The sequence below is a fragment of the Branchiostoma belcheri genome, unplaced genomic scaffold (genome assembly GCF_001625305.1).
Source record: "Branchiostoma belcheri isolate BF01 breed outbred unplaced genomic scaffold, Haploidv18h27 scaffold451, whole genome shotgun sequence".
NCBI classification, from domain to species: domain Eukaryota; kingdom Metazoa; phylum Chordata; class Leptocardii; order Amphioxiformes; family Branchiostomatidae; genus Branchiostoma; species Branchiostoma belcheri.
The window spans coordinates 12,466-28,128 of record NW_017804078.1 but is presented as its reverse complement, the minus strand read 5'-3'; the positions used below and the strand labels follow the sequence as shown (position 1 = coordinate 28,128).

Here is a 15,663-nt window from a genome sequence, read left to right as displayed (position 1 = left end):
CAATACAGTTCTACAAAGTAAAACTTGCATGAGGACACTTTCATTTTCAGTGTCAATGTTGGAAAACTAATTGTGCAATGTCTAATGACTCAGGTGTCAAATTATGGAGCTAGAAAAGGTTGATCAGCTTGAAAAATTTACATGTACACATGTATGTCCATTGCAGGGATCCACACAAAAAAGGCTAGGGTCAGCAGGTTTTTCTAGGGCCGGTCGGGAAACAGGAAACACAACATTTTTTTTCTTAGGCCTGACAGTGTTGATTACCGTGATTAAAAGATCTGTTGATTATTAGGTACAATCCCAAGAGATAACATTCAGGTTAAGATGAAAACTGAAACATCCTAATTTTGCCAAGAAGCAGTTACTCAAGCAACTTGATGATATACATGTAGATTTTGGAAAATTAATGGTCACACGTTTCATCTAGTATCCACTAGCTTTCGTCAGTCAATTGCTTTTTGGCGTATCTTATTACCTGGATGTCTAACCTTCATCGATGCATCCTAATTTTGTATTATTGTTTTTGTGGTACATTATGTATCTTTAATGAGTTGTGTTTGTTTTTAGGGAGAACCTGGCAAATGACACGTACCTGGTGTCACAGATGGACAGTGATCAGTTTGTACCAATCTGGACTATAGCAAACTTTAACCAGGTGAAGAGACTAACCTCAGACATGGAGCTTATCAAGGAATGTCTGCAAGGTGAGTTCATGGTAGATCCATCAGTGTGAGGCCATGTTGATTTGATTAATAATATATGGATTATCCTCCGGGAACCCCAAAACTGATGCGTTTTGCAAAAAAAAGTTGCTTTCATCTACATGTAGGTTGAACAAATGACAAATAATGGGAAAAAGTTTTGGTGAGAACTCTGCCTCGTTTGCACAGTGCAACCATATTTGCCTGGTGTACCTATTTCTAAAGTAGTCCAGGCAGATGTTATCCTTAACTTGATTCACTTGATTGTTGTGCCTTTAAATAGTCCTAACTGCCAATAGAAAGCTTTCTTCTAAAACAAAAAAGCACTGGAGGTTTGATATTGAGGATACAATGAATTCAGGCAGGTACATTTTGTATGTATAACAGTAGTGTAGATAAAATGATTTGCAACTTCACAGGTTTTGACTTGAAAGTTGAATATCAATGATTCTATTATTACATGTAGAAAGATAGCACTGGTAGAGCCAATAATGTCTTTAAAATGGCTAGCGGACATTGGATATGATTTAGACATCGCTGAACAAAGGCCTGTCGGGAGAACATTAAGTTACTGAAAAACTACATCGAAATAACCCAAGAGGGACATTTTATATCCATAGTCTCTTCACATGTCAGGTAGGGACACCCCTAGGAGACAGTCCTTTGTTTAGCACAATGCGCACTTATAAAGATATTAGCATCTGTCCGTTAATTGATTGCGTCCCGCCCTCTAAATTGCCTTGGCTTTGTTTAGTGCTTGGAGTTTTCACAGTTTTTTCTAAAGACATTCTGACAGACACTTTGTGAACAATGAAAAGCACAACAAGCAAGTCCTCCCCAAAAAGACCCTGTAAAGTCCCTGGAAAGGCATTCTTAGAAATGTTTGAAAAATGTCCGGAACTTTTGAGAATGTCTAATGTCCGCTAGCCGTTTTATAGACATTTTCAGCTCTACCAGTGCATGTAGGGAGCTGATTTGCATGTATTTTGCATTAATAAGTCTTCTCTCTAATGATAGCCAATGTTTTTTCGAGTGGTAAGTTTGTATGTTATGTCCACTGTGCAGAATCTCCCATGGTACAAGTGGATGATAAGGGAGAGAAGGTGAGACCCAACCAGAAACGCTGCATCGTCATTCTGAGGGAGATTCCTGAGTCTACACCTCAGGAGGTCAGTATCTCTCATCCTACATGTCTTAACATTGCTTCTTATTGTCATCAAGTGTGTTGACAAGTAGTATGGATCGATTCTGTAAGATGTCTGCCATCTCAGGAGCCACAAATATGCCAAAAAAAATACTGGAATTCATTGCTTTCCTAAAATGACTTTTAAAAAATTTAATAAAAATATTATTTTATACAATATATTCTCCAACTGCATACAATTTTACAAACTTAAATTAGTCTGTTACTTTATGTTACACATTCAAGTCCTTATCTCTGCCCAACTTTGTTTTAAAGAATTTCATTTTATTTGCCCTGTCACTTTTTTTTCTGAAATACTGTATCTGAGGATTGACAAATATGTTACTAACCATTGATGGAGACATTGCTAGCATACAGTTAAAACTGCATATGGCGTGTGCTCTCATGCTGAGTTTCAATTGACCCCTTTAATTTACATACCCCAACATTGGCATACTGGTGGTGACAGCGAAGACAGAGGCTAGAAAAAAAAACAGTATTTACAGATTCATTGTGGCAGGGAAATTCTACTAACTTATTTAACAAGCAAAATGAACAGTGGACCACAGCTTAACGTCCCTTCCTAAGGAGCATGGCCCTAGCATGCATGCTGGGTGAGTGACTATTTGAACTTTGCCGGGATTTGAACTCTGAACCTTGTGGTCCAGAGGCAAGGTTGCCAACCTCTGGACTTTTGTACGCCATGTCTGAAACACCTGCTCATGCCATAAAAAGTTCTGAAAAACTGTGTAAGCAATTGAAAAATATGTGGTATTAGATAGTAGATATTATCTAACCCTTTTGTGAATAACAAAGTTTTAAAGTGGTTGAAGGATTCTACTGAAAAATGATACTTGTTGCTTAGGCCACACCAATTTAATTTGTTGGTTCTCGGATTTTTTTAGAAAAAATATGAAGCGACAGGGCGAAAAAAATAAAAAATAAAAACAGGTCTAGGCATCCTATTATACGCTTAAATGCTACAAAATGAGCCATGAAGTCAACACAAAAGGCTGGGTTAAAATTTAAACATTGAGTTTTGCACTTTTAATCAAACCACTGCAATGATAGATGGGAAAACTGTAACAACTAGGAAGAAAAGGACTTTCCTCAACTGTTGAGGGCAAAATATGAGCATTTTTCAGTTGATTCAGGACCAGAATCTAATTTTTTTTTTTTTGCAAATCAGAAAAAAAACGAAGAGGCAAATCCGAGAACCAACAAATTAAATTGGTGTGGCCTTATGATTATACATAATTTATGGATGAAGAAGTGTTTAGAGTTAAAACTTTAGATATCGGTCGAACACGAAAATGTTCTCTCACCTAGAGCTTTCGACCAGTCACTCTGGTCTTCCTCAGTAGACTGACCCAGTGAGACTTGTGAAGTTTAAAGCCTCACTGGGTCAGTCTACTGACTCAGAGGAAGACCAGAGTGACTGGTCGAAAGGTCAAGGTGAGAGAACTTTTTGTGTTGGATCTAAAATTTTAACTCTAAACATGTAACTACCAACACAGATGAACTTTTATGATGAATGAAGAAGTATTCAATTTGATGAAAAGCCTGTTATTTTGCAGGCTGTGGAGGGTCTGTTTTCAGGAGAAAATTGCCCCAAGTTCTCCACCTGTGAGTTTGCCCACAATGACAGCTGGTTCATCACATTTGAGTCAGATACAGATGCACAGAAGGTAAGCTATAAGGGGACGGCTCTCTCTCACACCTTGCAATTTGTATGCCTGTTCTCAGGATGGAAATAGTCTTGGATGAAGCACATTTGTACAGAACTCAGATGATTTTTTTCAATGGTAATTACCAGTACTGTTGTATGAAGATAGACTTTGCATGTAAAGATGTTCTGAACATGCTACCACAGTGCTGCTATACTCGTTTTTTTTTTTTTTCAGGCATATAAATACCTACGTGAAGAGGTCCGTGAATTTCTCGGAAAGCCCATTATGGTAAGAAAAGATACACATGTTTACAGCTCCGTCAAGTTATACAAATATAGTTGGACCAGATGGATGTCACCATGGCAACTGGTGCTGTGGCAGACACTTGTGGTTTTTGAATACATTATGTGTTGGAGAGGCTTGTCACCACATATCAAAAATGTGTTTTAAGTAAAATATATAGAATAATGAATAGAGCAATAGAACATGTGAGGGTAAAAATTATGTATTTGGTTTGCAAATGTTACAATGTACCTTTCTATTTATGTTTAACAAAGGAAAACATATTGTTTTTGCTCAGTTTCTTTCTCTTCTTCTTCTCCAAATAGTGACCTCTGACCTGACCAATGGCATGATTTGTTGACATCTGTCACCATGGTGACTGGTGTTGGGTTACATAATGTTGCAATTTCATGGTCTGCTCTGCTCCTGTCACCAATTTTTATACTCGTAGTACATGAATGTGAATGTGTTTGAGTAAAATTAACAGATCAGACCATGTCCGAAGGTAAACATTATGCATTTTGCCTTACCTGTTGCTCTTGTCTTACACATGTTTTATTGTTCTTTTGTCTCTCAGGCTAGAATAAAGGCCAAGCCTTTGATGCTGGGCACAGCTGTACCAAAGAACGGGATAAAAATGCCAGGCGTGGGGCCTCAGGCATCAGCCATAACCTCGGATCCCAATCTCTACAACAGGCAGCAGGGTGGGGGAGGGGGCGGGGGTGGGGGTGGATATGGAGGGTTCCCCCCTTACTCTGCCCCTCCCATGTACCCGGCCAGTCCCCAGGCTGCCTACATGTTCAACACCTTCTCCATCCCACAGTGGGCAACTAGTCCACACTTCTTCAGCCCAGATGTGGTGAGTACACCAGGATCTGTCAGGGCAACTCATGTCAAGGGAATTTCAATGCTCTAGACATTGAGGGTTCGAACCCTGATGTTGGCGTTCCTTTTTAATTTTCTTTTTAACATCCATTGTTGTTGTTTTTATTGTTCTTACTCAGGAATGTCAATAAGATAATTTTTACTCTTTTGTACTATTTGCACTTTGATGCTTCGTCTGGCATGTTTTGTCAAGCAAAGTTTGCCGGTTCCAATCCAGCTGTCCCTTTTAAAAGCTCTCCCGACTTGGCGATACCTTCATTCAGTTTCTTTTTGATGCTGGCCTAGTTTTTTTTTAAAGCTTTTCTTGTCTGGGTACCACCAGCAGGGCTTGAAATATGTGCACCTTAGTGCCCCCAAAATTGGAGCTGACACTGCACCCAATTTTATAGCACGCTAAAATTTTAGTACATGTAGGTTTACGTAAATATTTACACCAGTATACAGAATAGTCTTGATATCTAAGAGTCAGAATAGTAATAAAATCTTTGATGTAGTACATTGTACTGTTATGACGGTTATCACAGCCCAGGTATGACATTACCGATGTTTGTACTGTATATGACACATGTACATGCATCTCAACCAGGTCTGTTGTTGTTTCCAGAGCCCATTTCAAAGCAATGGTTTCCCTGCCTCACCAACCTACAAAACTCCCATCAACACCTCCAGTCCCAGGGGCCATCAGGGAATTAGAAATAGGTGAGTTCAACTTGCCAGTGTTATGATCACCATTTATATTTACAGTACACCTTACTGCTGACCGCTTGTCTGAAATGTCTTTAATGATCCAAAAATCAATCATAATTGTTATTTCTCTCATACTGTTAAAATTCTGATTTTAAATTAGTTCTTAATATAAATGCCATTTGCAGACATGAAGTCCTTTTTGGAACTTAGAGACAAAATTTGAGCAGGGCTGTCTTTAGCATCTAATCAGGCCTTGTATCCTTGGACAGAAGAAATTTCAACTATCCCTCTTTCAAATTTTCATTACATTTTCTTCAGGTCATCAAAAGTGCAACAAAATTTTACCATTGAAAAAAATATATATTTCTAGGGGTTGAAATTACAGGTGAGCCTTGAAAACGAAACTAAAAAAAATTTATCAACAACAAAAAAAAATCTTGCATGTATCTCGGTTCTCAAAATTGAGGCCACACACCCTGAAGTCTAGTAATGATCTCTCCCTACAATACCAATCGATATCAGAAAGATACATTGTACAAACCTCGAGTTTGAACAAAATCCAAGAAGTATAAATTTTTTTGCTAGTCCATGGAAGCAATGGACTAGCAAGGAGGCAATGTAACTGCTTACATACAGGTTAATTGACCTGGGAAAGTTTCAAAGCAGAAGCATACTTGGAAATAAGCTAAGGTTCAAGCCAAAATCTATCACAGTGTCACCATAAAACAACTAAAAGTCAGTCTCTTGTTACACTACGCTAGTACTTAAAGTCGTTTCACAGCAACCACTGGAACCTTTTAAGCGCTACTTTACACCATTTCACAAAAAAATCTTGATTTGTACCATTAAGAGTATCTACTGAACTGTAACTGTTACCCACCCCCAACATTTGGCATGTACAGTTTGAGGCTACAAACGACTAAAATGTAACCTGACCAGACTGTGCTACTTGTACTTGCAGAGAAGTTGCTCAGTCCTTAATTAGTGCTTATTCTGCATGCAAGCTTACTTGAATGTGATTGTGACCATGCATTTGTCAGTGGTTCGAACTATAAACCGTTTGTCAATATTACAATTTCCTACCTTCAGATGGCTGTTAACATGGGAACAGAAAACTGATTGAAAATTAGATATAATTTCCATTGAGTGTAACGCACGCGCTTCACAAAAGTCAGTTTTTGTATCTTCATCATAACTAAAGAAATTGCAGGAAGACAGTTTTTTTTTCTTAAGTCTGCATAATTATGTGACAGTATTGAAATCCTGTGTTGACCTCCATGAGAATGCTATATTTTTGATGATAGTATTCCAGTCTATACTTGTTGAGATTTGTACATGCATTTTGATAACGTCTGTCACCAACTACACATAATCCACCACAGGATATGGTTAGTTAACTTAGTCTGCATGAGATACTGTATTCGGTGTTTTACAGTTACCATGATATTATGTTCATTCCTTTGCCTTTGCCACGACACAATTCCTGTCTAACGTGCACCTCCTCCCCTCCCCCTCTCTCCCTATAGAATGCCCTTTGTCTTCAGGAAAGGTGTATATTTCCCCAGGTATTTTTCCATCTGTGTCTCTTTTTACATGTATTTCACATATCTACAACAGACAGGACTTTTTATAAAATTCTGGACTTGCATGCACTTGAAATATATGGCCACAACAAGTCAATTTTATGGATAACATCCTCCGCAGACTTCAAATCAAAGCTAGTGGGTGAAAAAAAACAAGGCGGGCCGAAAAAAAAAAGGTTCCCACATTTTCAAATTTTGGCTCAATCATTGTACAAGTGGTATTGATTCAGTAGGAACATCACATATACACAGCCAGCATCACATATCACTGCATCAAAGTGAGAAACAAAACATTAAGTCCTTTTTAAGAGCCTCTTCTTGTCTCCTCTCTTCATAGTTATCTGCCGTCCACTTTCCGACATGGCAACAGGTATCTTTGCCCATTTTCGGCATGTTGACCACTGTCAGAGGACAACAAAATTTTTTTTTAAATCAGGCCAAAATTAATTCGCGCGCTTATGTCATCCATAAAATTACTTGCTGTGGCCTAAGATGAAAGACTGTTCTTTGAATTTCATGAGATTTTAGAAGAGTAGCCTATAATGTAGTAAATGTTGCTGTAATGCCTTGATAGTAAGGATCTTGTCTGTTGTTCATGGTCTGTGGAAAACATTGACTTCCTGCTCTTTAAGCAAAGGTTCAGGTTACTGTGTTGTCTTTCAGCAAACAACTAAAAGTTGAATGTTGAGTTCTTAGGACCAGACTTACATGTAGTCATCCCAACACAAATCAGTGGACTCATAACCACCTAGTTACATTTAGTACAATGTACATTTAGTACAATGTCATGTATTTGTAGATGGTCACTTCCATAATACTGTTCTATGTATTTGTAACATAAATGCATTTTAGTCTGTACAAGAGCAAATTGGAGTTGGACATTATGATTACAAGCCTAGGGTTCTTACCAAAAAATACTAAAACAGTTCTATCATCCTTTGCTTTTTTGTCCGTAATGCCATTTTAGAATGTCAATCATCACCTAACATATCTAAAAATACTAAAAATCACATGATCTATGATCTTACAAGATCTGACAAGATTCTCTAAGACAAGACATTTTAATGACACATTCCTACAATTCTTGCAATTGGACGTATTTTTGTGGACAAACTGTCCACCAAATTCCTACTATTCTTGCAATATTGGACATGATTTATACTTTTATGCTTGCCCCTGAGGCATTGCCAAAACCTGCCCATAATGATGTAAAAACGATCATTCGTGTCGTGCATGAAGCACTGAAATCCAGTTTTCCTTCAGACAAAACACTAATTGTTTATGACCTAGAATGAAATATAGTCTGATCTCATCCATGGCACTCATACCAGGCTGTTTATTCTATCTAAAAACATCATCAATTTAGTACAAACCCTCTACAGATGTGTATTAACTTAACAGACTTTTTTTATGTGGCCTGCAATGGAGTACAAATATAGCTACTTACTTGTTATACATGACATCATCAGTAACTTGTATGTTTTTTTGTTATCAAGCTAGCTGATTTGGATGTTTAGGGAGGGGGGAGTTGAATGTTTTGCTTACTCAATGGACCTATAATTACATTATCCGGGACAGTTTGTGGTCAATCAATGTTTATATTGTACAGGTGTGTGTGTTTGTTTGTGTAGCGTTACATATGATATAGTACTTTTGTCTACTGTCACAACTAAATCACCCATTACAGCATGTAATGCTGTGTCAACAAAAAGAGACGCAGCAAAAATCAAATTATCTGACTTTGAAAACTTGAAATGATCTTTATTCTTTAACTGACCGTTGTAGAATGTTCTTTAGGACAGGTAAACAAACTGTGACGTAATAATGTAATAGGTCCATTCAAGCTGTTGAAGTTGATAACATGATACAGTGATATAGTATAGAGTCATGAAGAAAAAACTAAACTGTTCTCCAACTCAAAAAGAAATTGACTCACCAGAAATTTTCAACTAAATCGCTCAGTCTTCATCAGCTTCATGACCCAATTGAAAATTTCTGGTGAGTCAATTTCTTTGCGAGTTTGAGAACAGTTTATTTCTTCTTCATGTATTTTACCAGCTCAGATGAACTTTCATGCTCTGTCTATGTCTATTTTCCTCCATAAGGACGTCTGGTGTGAAGATGCATACCCGGTCACAGACCAACCCAGAGAAAGTCTCAACAGACAAGCTGCAAGTCAATGTGGAAAACGGTGGAGTGCGGGGACCCGGGGGTGCAGACAGGAGTGTGGGGCCCGGGGGGAGCAGTAATGGTGGGAGTGGGAGAATATCCAGTAGTCGGGGAGAGGTGCGCGGGGACAGGGAACGGGACACGGGCGGAGGTTACCCGCGCCGAGACATGTCAGCTTCTCTCCAGTCACAGGAGACAAACGGACAGATGGGGAGAGATTCAAGGTGGGTACTGGTGTGGTTGTAGGGAGATATTGTGTAAAACAATAGTAGTCAGCACGTTGGAACGTACTGCGCCTGCGCAGAACCCTGTATTTTCACGGTTTTCGATGGATTTTTGGTCAACGTTGCATTAGAATTTTGCCTGTTGCGGAGGATATCTTTTCCGATATAACATTTGGAAACTGCAGACGAGATGTTGTCCTTATATGCGCGAATACGACCCTATATGAGACGTTTTGCCGAAGTGCTATGTACAATACATTACGGGTTTCACGCAGGTGCAGTGCGTTCTGCCGACGTACTTCCGTAGTCTCGTGTGAATAAGGTCACGTGTCTATAACCATAACTCTCTTAAATTTACGCTCTGAAGTGGTCATTAATTATCCTGAAGTATGTAACAGTGGCTGTAGAAAATTTAATCTCCCTGTACTTATGTTTTTTTGTTTTTTTTTACTTAGTGATCGCCAGGTAACACTTCAACATTTTACTTAATTGTGTAGTTGGCGGAACGTACTGCGCCTGTATGAAACTTTTTTTAATGGATTTTTGGTTGCATCAGAATTTTGTCCCTTTTGGGACAATATCTTTTCCAACACAACATTTAAAAATTGGGATGTTATCCTTGAATATGTGAACGCTACCTTGAAAGACACATTCTACTGATGCATATTTATTACATTACGGGTTTCACACAGGCACAGTACGTTCTGGCAACATTCTGGATACATATGAAGCTAGGGCTGCTACCTTTCTAAGGAGAAGCTGAGACCAAACCTTTTCTAACACCCTACATGTATATCCATTGACAATAGGAAAGCTTGTGCCAGCATCAACCAACAATTTAAAAAAAATGCATTTTCAATCACTTTGGCAGACTGCCTATATACGTTAAGCTCTCACCTTTCCTCAAACATGTCCTTTATTCACATGACCTTTGCGCTGCTTTGTGTTTTAAATTTGATCCCATGTTTTTACAGGAGAGGTTATACAAGGGGGCCGAGAAGAAGAGGGAAAGAAGACGACAGAAATCCAGTAGGTTTTCACCTTTCACAGTATATTTCCAGACCATTGTTCTCAACTGACAAGCATAAGTAGCATTGTTAGATATATATTGTAAGTGGCATTGTGGTATATACATGTCAAAAGCAATGTAACACCTTAAATACAGGAGTTGTGATTGAACAGTAATGGTTCCAAGTGGCAATTAAATCTACATTCCAGGATATTGAAATGGAAATTCTCAGAAATCCCAATGTCGACTTGCGTGGTGGATGCAAATACATGTCTCTTTTTTTCTTTCAGCGTCAGAAACAAGATTCGCCCACAAACATGCGAAGAGCGCCTTCTCCCAAGTTTGATCTGACATCCTCGTCATTCCCACCCCTATCTGAGACTTCGGTATGTACATAGAACACCCACCATTATCAACTATTGATCGCAACAAAGCTACCATGAACAGACATGGAAAGGAAAGGAATAGATTAGAACTGTTATTACACAACATTGTACAATTTGTAGGCTATTGTTTGTTTGGATTGTAATTAAGGTAGCCCTCATGCATTAAATGTTTAAACTTGCACGCACTGTTGAACTTTTTCCCACATGTCAGCTTTTTTACAAGTAATCCTTGTCATTTTGTATAATTGTAGATCAGCCATAACAAGCCACTAGAGGAGGTTTTTGACAGCAGGATGGCAGACATTGTCAAACAGCCCCCAAAGGTAACAAACTAGTACATGTGTACATGTAGTTTCCAGTCTTTGGGATGATTTTGTTTTGTATAAATTGCTGTTCTTGTGCTGGTTTCAAATGTACTGTTTGTGTACTTAGTCTACATGTACAGTATGTATGTTCTTGAGGAGACGTCTTCTATAAGCATTTTTTCTTTTTTTTCCAATCCTCTTTAAGGAAGTGTGAATAAAAGATGCCAGTCATGTACTTTTCTCAGCAATGACATGTGTCCTCTTGCCGTAGCATTATGTGGTTGAGTGGTTAGCGACCCTTCCTCTGGACAAAGAGGTTGGGTGTTCGAATCCCGGCTGTTGTCACTCGCCTAAAATACACCACTGGAAAGGGTTGCGTTCCTTAGGACGGGACATTAAACCGTGGTCCACTGTTCATTGTGCTTGTCGAAAAGAGCTAGGGGAATTTCCCCTGTAAATTCAGCACATAGCATGTCTTCTCTGTTACGACCAGTGGGAGATTAGCTCTTCTGTGAGCTAAAACTTTCTTTCTTTCCATTCCAGCGTCTTCAGACAGACAGTAAGGTGCAGATGCCGGTTGTGCAGACCATCCCGGCCACGCCCACCTCCCCGGTGTCTCCTCCAGCCAAGCTGTCGGCCAACGTGACCGTCCCCATCATGTCCAACGCCATGACACAGACCCCCCCTCTCACACCCCCAGCCTCACCGGGGTATGTACATGTAGTAGTCATTTGTTTAATTCTCATTAAAAAACATCTACAGTCTCGCAATGCGTGATATGACCCGCCAGGGCTGGAAATACTGGGTGCATGTGCACCTTAGTGCATCCAAATTTGGAGCTGTGCACCCAATTTTTTCTGTGGGTGCAGCAGTGCATACAGATATTTTCGTAGGTTTACGTATGCAAAAATGTCAAATGTAAATTATGTATTGTGGTATACAGCATATTCTTAACATCCGAGTTTCAGAAAAATGTGCATGTAGTACTTTTCTTTAGTTATTGCTGACATTCTAGTAATCTTTCTTTTTTATATGGTGCACCCAAAAATTTTTTGTGCACACAATTTTTTTAGGTTGGGTGCACCAGTGCACCTATTCCTAGAAATGAATTTGAAGCCCTGATGACAGTTTCTGTGCATTGTAAAATGGAATTAAACTGTCAAGTACATGTACATGTAAGTGTACTGACTCAGAGAATGAGTTGAGTTTGCTGGAAGGAAACATATCTTTCATGTGTTCACCGTACAGCCAACCCAAGCCTGTGCCTGGTGCTCCTCCGTACGCCGCCGAGCCTGCCCCTCTGCCTGACAGGAAGGCTGCCCAGTCACAAGGGAACCAACAACAGGCCACACAGACAACAACCTCTACACAAACAGTCCAGGCCAACAATAACGCATCAGCCTCCAACAACAATAACAATGATGCTCAGGTGAATGGGACCATGGTAAGTTAAACTTTAGTCTGTAGGTAATGTTATTGCCAAGTTGCTGGTCATGTCTGGGCAGTAATCGTTCAACTAGAAAGGTAACATTTGCAAAGCGAATGCATAATGCTTACCTTCGCATATGGTCTTCTCTGTTAATTCTTACTGAAATACATGTACATTCATATATATGGTCAGTCAGGAGTCTAAATTCCTCCTACCATAAATTGCAACATTTTGTAACCCAACACCAGCTACCATGGTGACAGACGTCAACAAATCAGGTCATTGGCCAGGTCAGAGGTCAGTGTTTTGAATGGAAGAAGAAGAAGAGGAAATGTAGCTAAAGCAATATGTTTTCCTTCGTTAAACATAATAAATGATTTATGTAAAGGTTACATATATTCTTAGTCATTGATGAAATATAGTGGATGATCTCTCAAATGTAAAAAAAGTTTATCAACTCAAATGATTTATTTCGTATTAGTTTGAAATGTTCTTCCAGAATGGCTTTTTAAGAACTGCTTTTGTTTGTAGGATGAAAACTCCATTTTGGCTCAGCCAAAGACTCTGGAGACTTACGCCAGCATAGCAAGACGACCACCCAAACCCGGCCAGGCTCCTCCTCCTGTCACCTCCACCACCACCACGGCTACCCAGACTCAAAATGCAAATGCTGCTACAAACTCCACCCCAAAGGAGCAACAACCACAACAACAACAACAACGTAGGCCTTCCACCCCCCCACTGTCCAAACCCCCTCGCAAGTTGTCACCACCCCCCAAGGAGCAAAGAGTTCGCGAGCGTGATAGAGACAGGGACAGACGCCCTCCCTTCCCCGTGCGTAACGGGAGGGATTCTTACAGACAATCCAGAGAGCGGGACAGGGAGAACCCTCGGCAATCAAAGGACCAGAGACTTAAATCCACTTCGAGTTGACCCTTTGACAATGGCAGGTTTCAGCAAAGATCAGGATTTGGTCATATTGCACTTCTTAGAGTCTTTTCTTGAGATACAAGATCTGCTGCTCAAGGTCAAAGTCTGCCAAGTCCAGAAACAAAAATAAAAAGTGCTCCTGAAACCCAAAGTAACCCTTCCATTGATGGTGCTGGCTCACTGGAAGCATGATCTCAATAATCAATGAGGATCGGCAGTTAGATGCGTTTTTAGGCCCTTCAGAAAAGATATGTCGCTTATCATCATTTGAATCAGGTAGATTTGAAAAGCTGCTGTGCTGGAGCAGACCTGGAACACAGTGTAGCAATTCAGTGGGAACAACTTGATTGAGAAGTGCACCGTTGTGTGTGCACCAGTGTGCTGGAGCTTCATGCTATGATATGCCAGCTCCAAGAAATTGTCCTTCACTCAAGAAATGTGCAAGAAGTCATCTTTTAAGTCCATGTAATATGTCTGGTGTGAGTACATTACATCTAGTGGGAATGTATTCCAAATACAGGTTGTCAGCTATGTGACATGCACTGTGTCTCCTGGCATGGCAACTGTGTTAGAAGAAAAAAAAACACAGGGAAAGGTTTTCATTGTCCATGTTGGATATATTTCTGTTTGCAGCTGTGTAAGGGACTCAAGTATTAAGTCAAGAATGTTTGTATATCAAGTATGAATACCTTGTGCAGAACTAAGGAATCAATGTTGCAGGTTTTATGAAGTATTTGCTACGCACCATGCATTTTATATCCAGTATTTCCTCCCTAATGTGCCTAAGATCTGACCACCCTCTTTTGTAAATGGAAAATATCCATGTAGTTTTAGAAAGTCATTGGGACCTTGGAAGGACTTAAAGAATTGCATCACCCTCTTTTACAGAAAAAATGGATCAGTCACATATCTCAAGAATACATAAAACACACGTGTATGACCAAACCATTCTTCAGCAGGGGGTTGTCAGGGGCACTAAAAAGAAATACTGGTCAAGTGGTTGTAGCATACACACAACCCCAATGTGCCTGAGTGGATAATACATGTTCAATGTATGCAATGAGGCTTCCAATGCTACTATTTGTCTCTGTACACTCATATATAGGGCTGAGAGCTTTCCCCAGTCTTGGGGATTACATTGTAGGCTGCTGTGGGGTTCTACGTCCATGCCCAAATGCATATGCCATGTATTTCAATATAGAAAATGGACAGACGTAGGGTAGATACAAAGTTTAAGGTTGACAGACGTATGTACATGTACTGTTATCATGTACATTTGTACTATTTATCAGTCTATTGTATGACATATTCCACAACATCAACAGCTAACTGCTTGAAAGATGGACAGCATAGACATGGAGCCCTTGTTACAGTAGCATTATGTTGACTGTGATAGGGAATGCGTATAAAAACAGAAGATACGTTATGTAGCAATTTTACGTGCAATATTTATGGAAAAAAAGAGAAGGGTTGCCTTACACACTGGATAGAGCTGTACATACTAGCATTTGTCTCAAGTCTAGAACCAAAAAAAATTGCTTTATTATCTACCATGTAACTTTGGAGGCAAGAAATGCAGTGGAAGCCTGGCCACATTGTGATGATGTTGGAGGAAGGTTGTGGTGTACAAATGTAGCCTTGGTCCATCGTACAGATCTAAAGGAGCATGGCTGAAGAAAGAAAGTCTACAGCATAGAGAGAAAAGTTGAATGAAGGATCCGTAAGCAGGAAACTAACCAAAATGGTTTATAAGGGTGTGTAATTGAAAAGTTAGTTTTTTTTTTTTTACAAATGGATGATTTGTGGCACCTATTTTTGCTTTTGGTAATCCTAAAGCAGTAGAACTGTTGCAAAAAAGCAGGTATCCAGGACAGGCAACCCAGTGACAACAGTATGCCAAATTTGTCCTCACAGTTACGTGTGTAGCTCGGACTTAGAAAATGTTTTGTTTGTACATAAAAAAGTGTATCATGTTTCTCGGTTAAGAAGATGTCGAAACTCAAAATTATTTTTGGAGTTGATAGTAGATGATAACAGTGTGGGCAGAATTCAAAATATCTTGTGCATTACAGCTTTTTACTAAATAATCCTATATGGGAAATGTGAAGTATTGAAGTAAGTCTGTTCAACTGTTGTGTTCCAAATGATATGTCAGGATATACGATTGTGCAGGCTATACGTTAAGTACATGTAGCTACACATTTTGCAATCCGCAAA

At 39.4% G+C, this 15,663-nt stretch overlaps 1 protein-coding gene across 3 annotated transcripts in view; it reads left to right on the top strand.

Annotated features, from left to right (window-relative positions):
• The window catches only part of LOC109478865 (la-related protein 4-like), a 33,342-nt gene extending 18,485 nt beyond the window's left edge, over positions 1-14,857 (top strand). For 2 of the 3 annotated variants that reach the window (XM_019780678.1, XM_019780677.1), the window contains exons 6-19: positions 571-707; positions 1,770-1,873; positions 3,465-3,575; positions 3,792-3,845; positions 4,417-4,698; positions 5,329-5,423; positions 6,938-6,976; positions 9,100-9,387; positions 10,362-10,416; positions 10,687-10,782; positions 11,034-11,105; positions 11,631-11,797; positions 12,336-12,531; positions 13,048-14,857. In XM_019780678.1, the coding sequence (XP_019636237.1) occupies positions 571-707; positions 1,770-1,873; positions 3,465-3,575; positions 3,792-3,845; positions 4,417-4,698; positions 5,329-5,423; positions 6,938-6,976; positions 9,100-9,387; positions 10,362-10,416; positions 10,687-10,782; positions 11,034-11,105; positions 11,631-11,797; positions 12,336-12,531; positions 13,048-13,449 (2,098 nt within the window). In that variant the 3' untranslated portion in view covers positions 13,450-14,857. The remainder of the gene's footprint in view (positions 1-570; positions 708-1,769; positions 1,874-3,464; positions 3,576-3,791; positions 3,846-4,416; positions 4,699-5,328; positions 5,424-6,937; positions 6,977-9,099; positions 9,388-10,361; positions 10,417-10,686; positions 10,783-11,033; positions 11,106-11,630; positions 11,798-12,335; positions 12,532-13,047) is intronic. The other variant, XM_019780679.1, reaches the window with a different exon arrangement.
• The last annotated feature ends 806 nt before the right edge of the window (positions 14,858-15,663 follow it).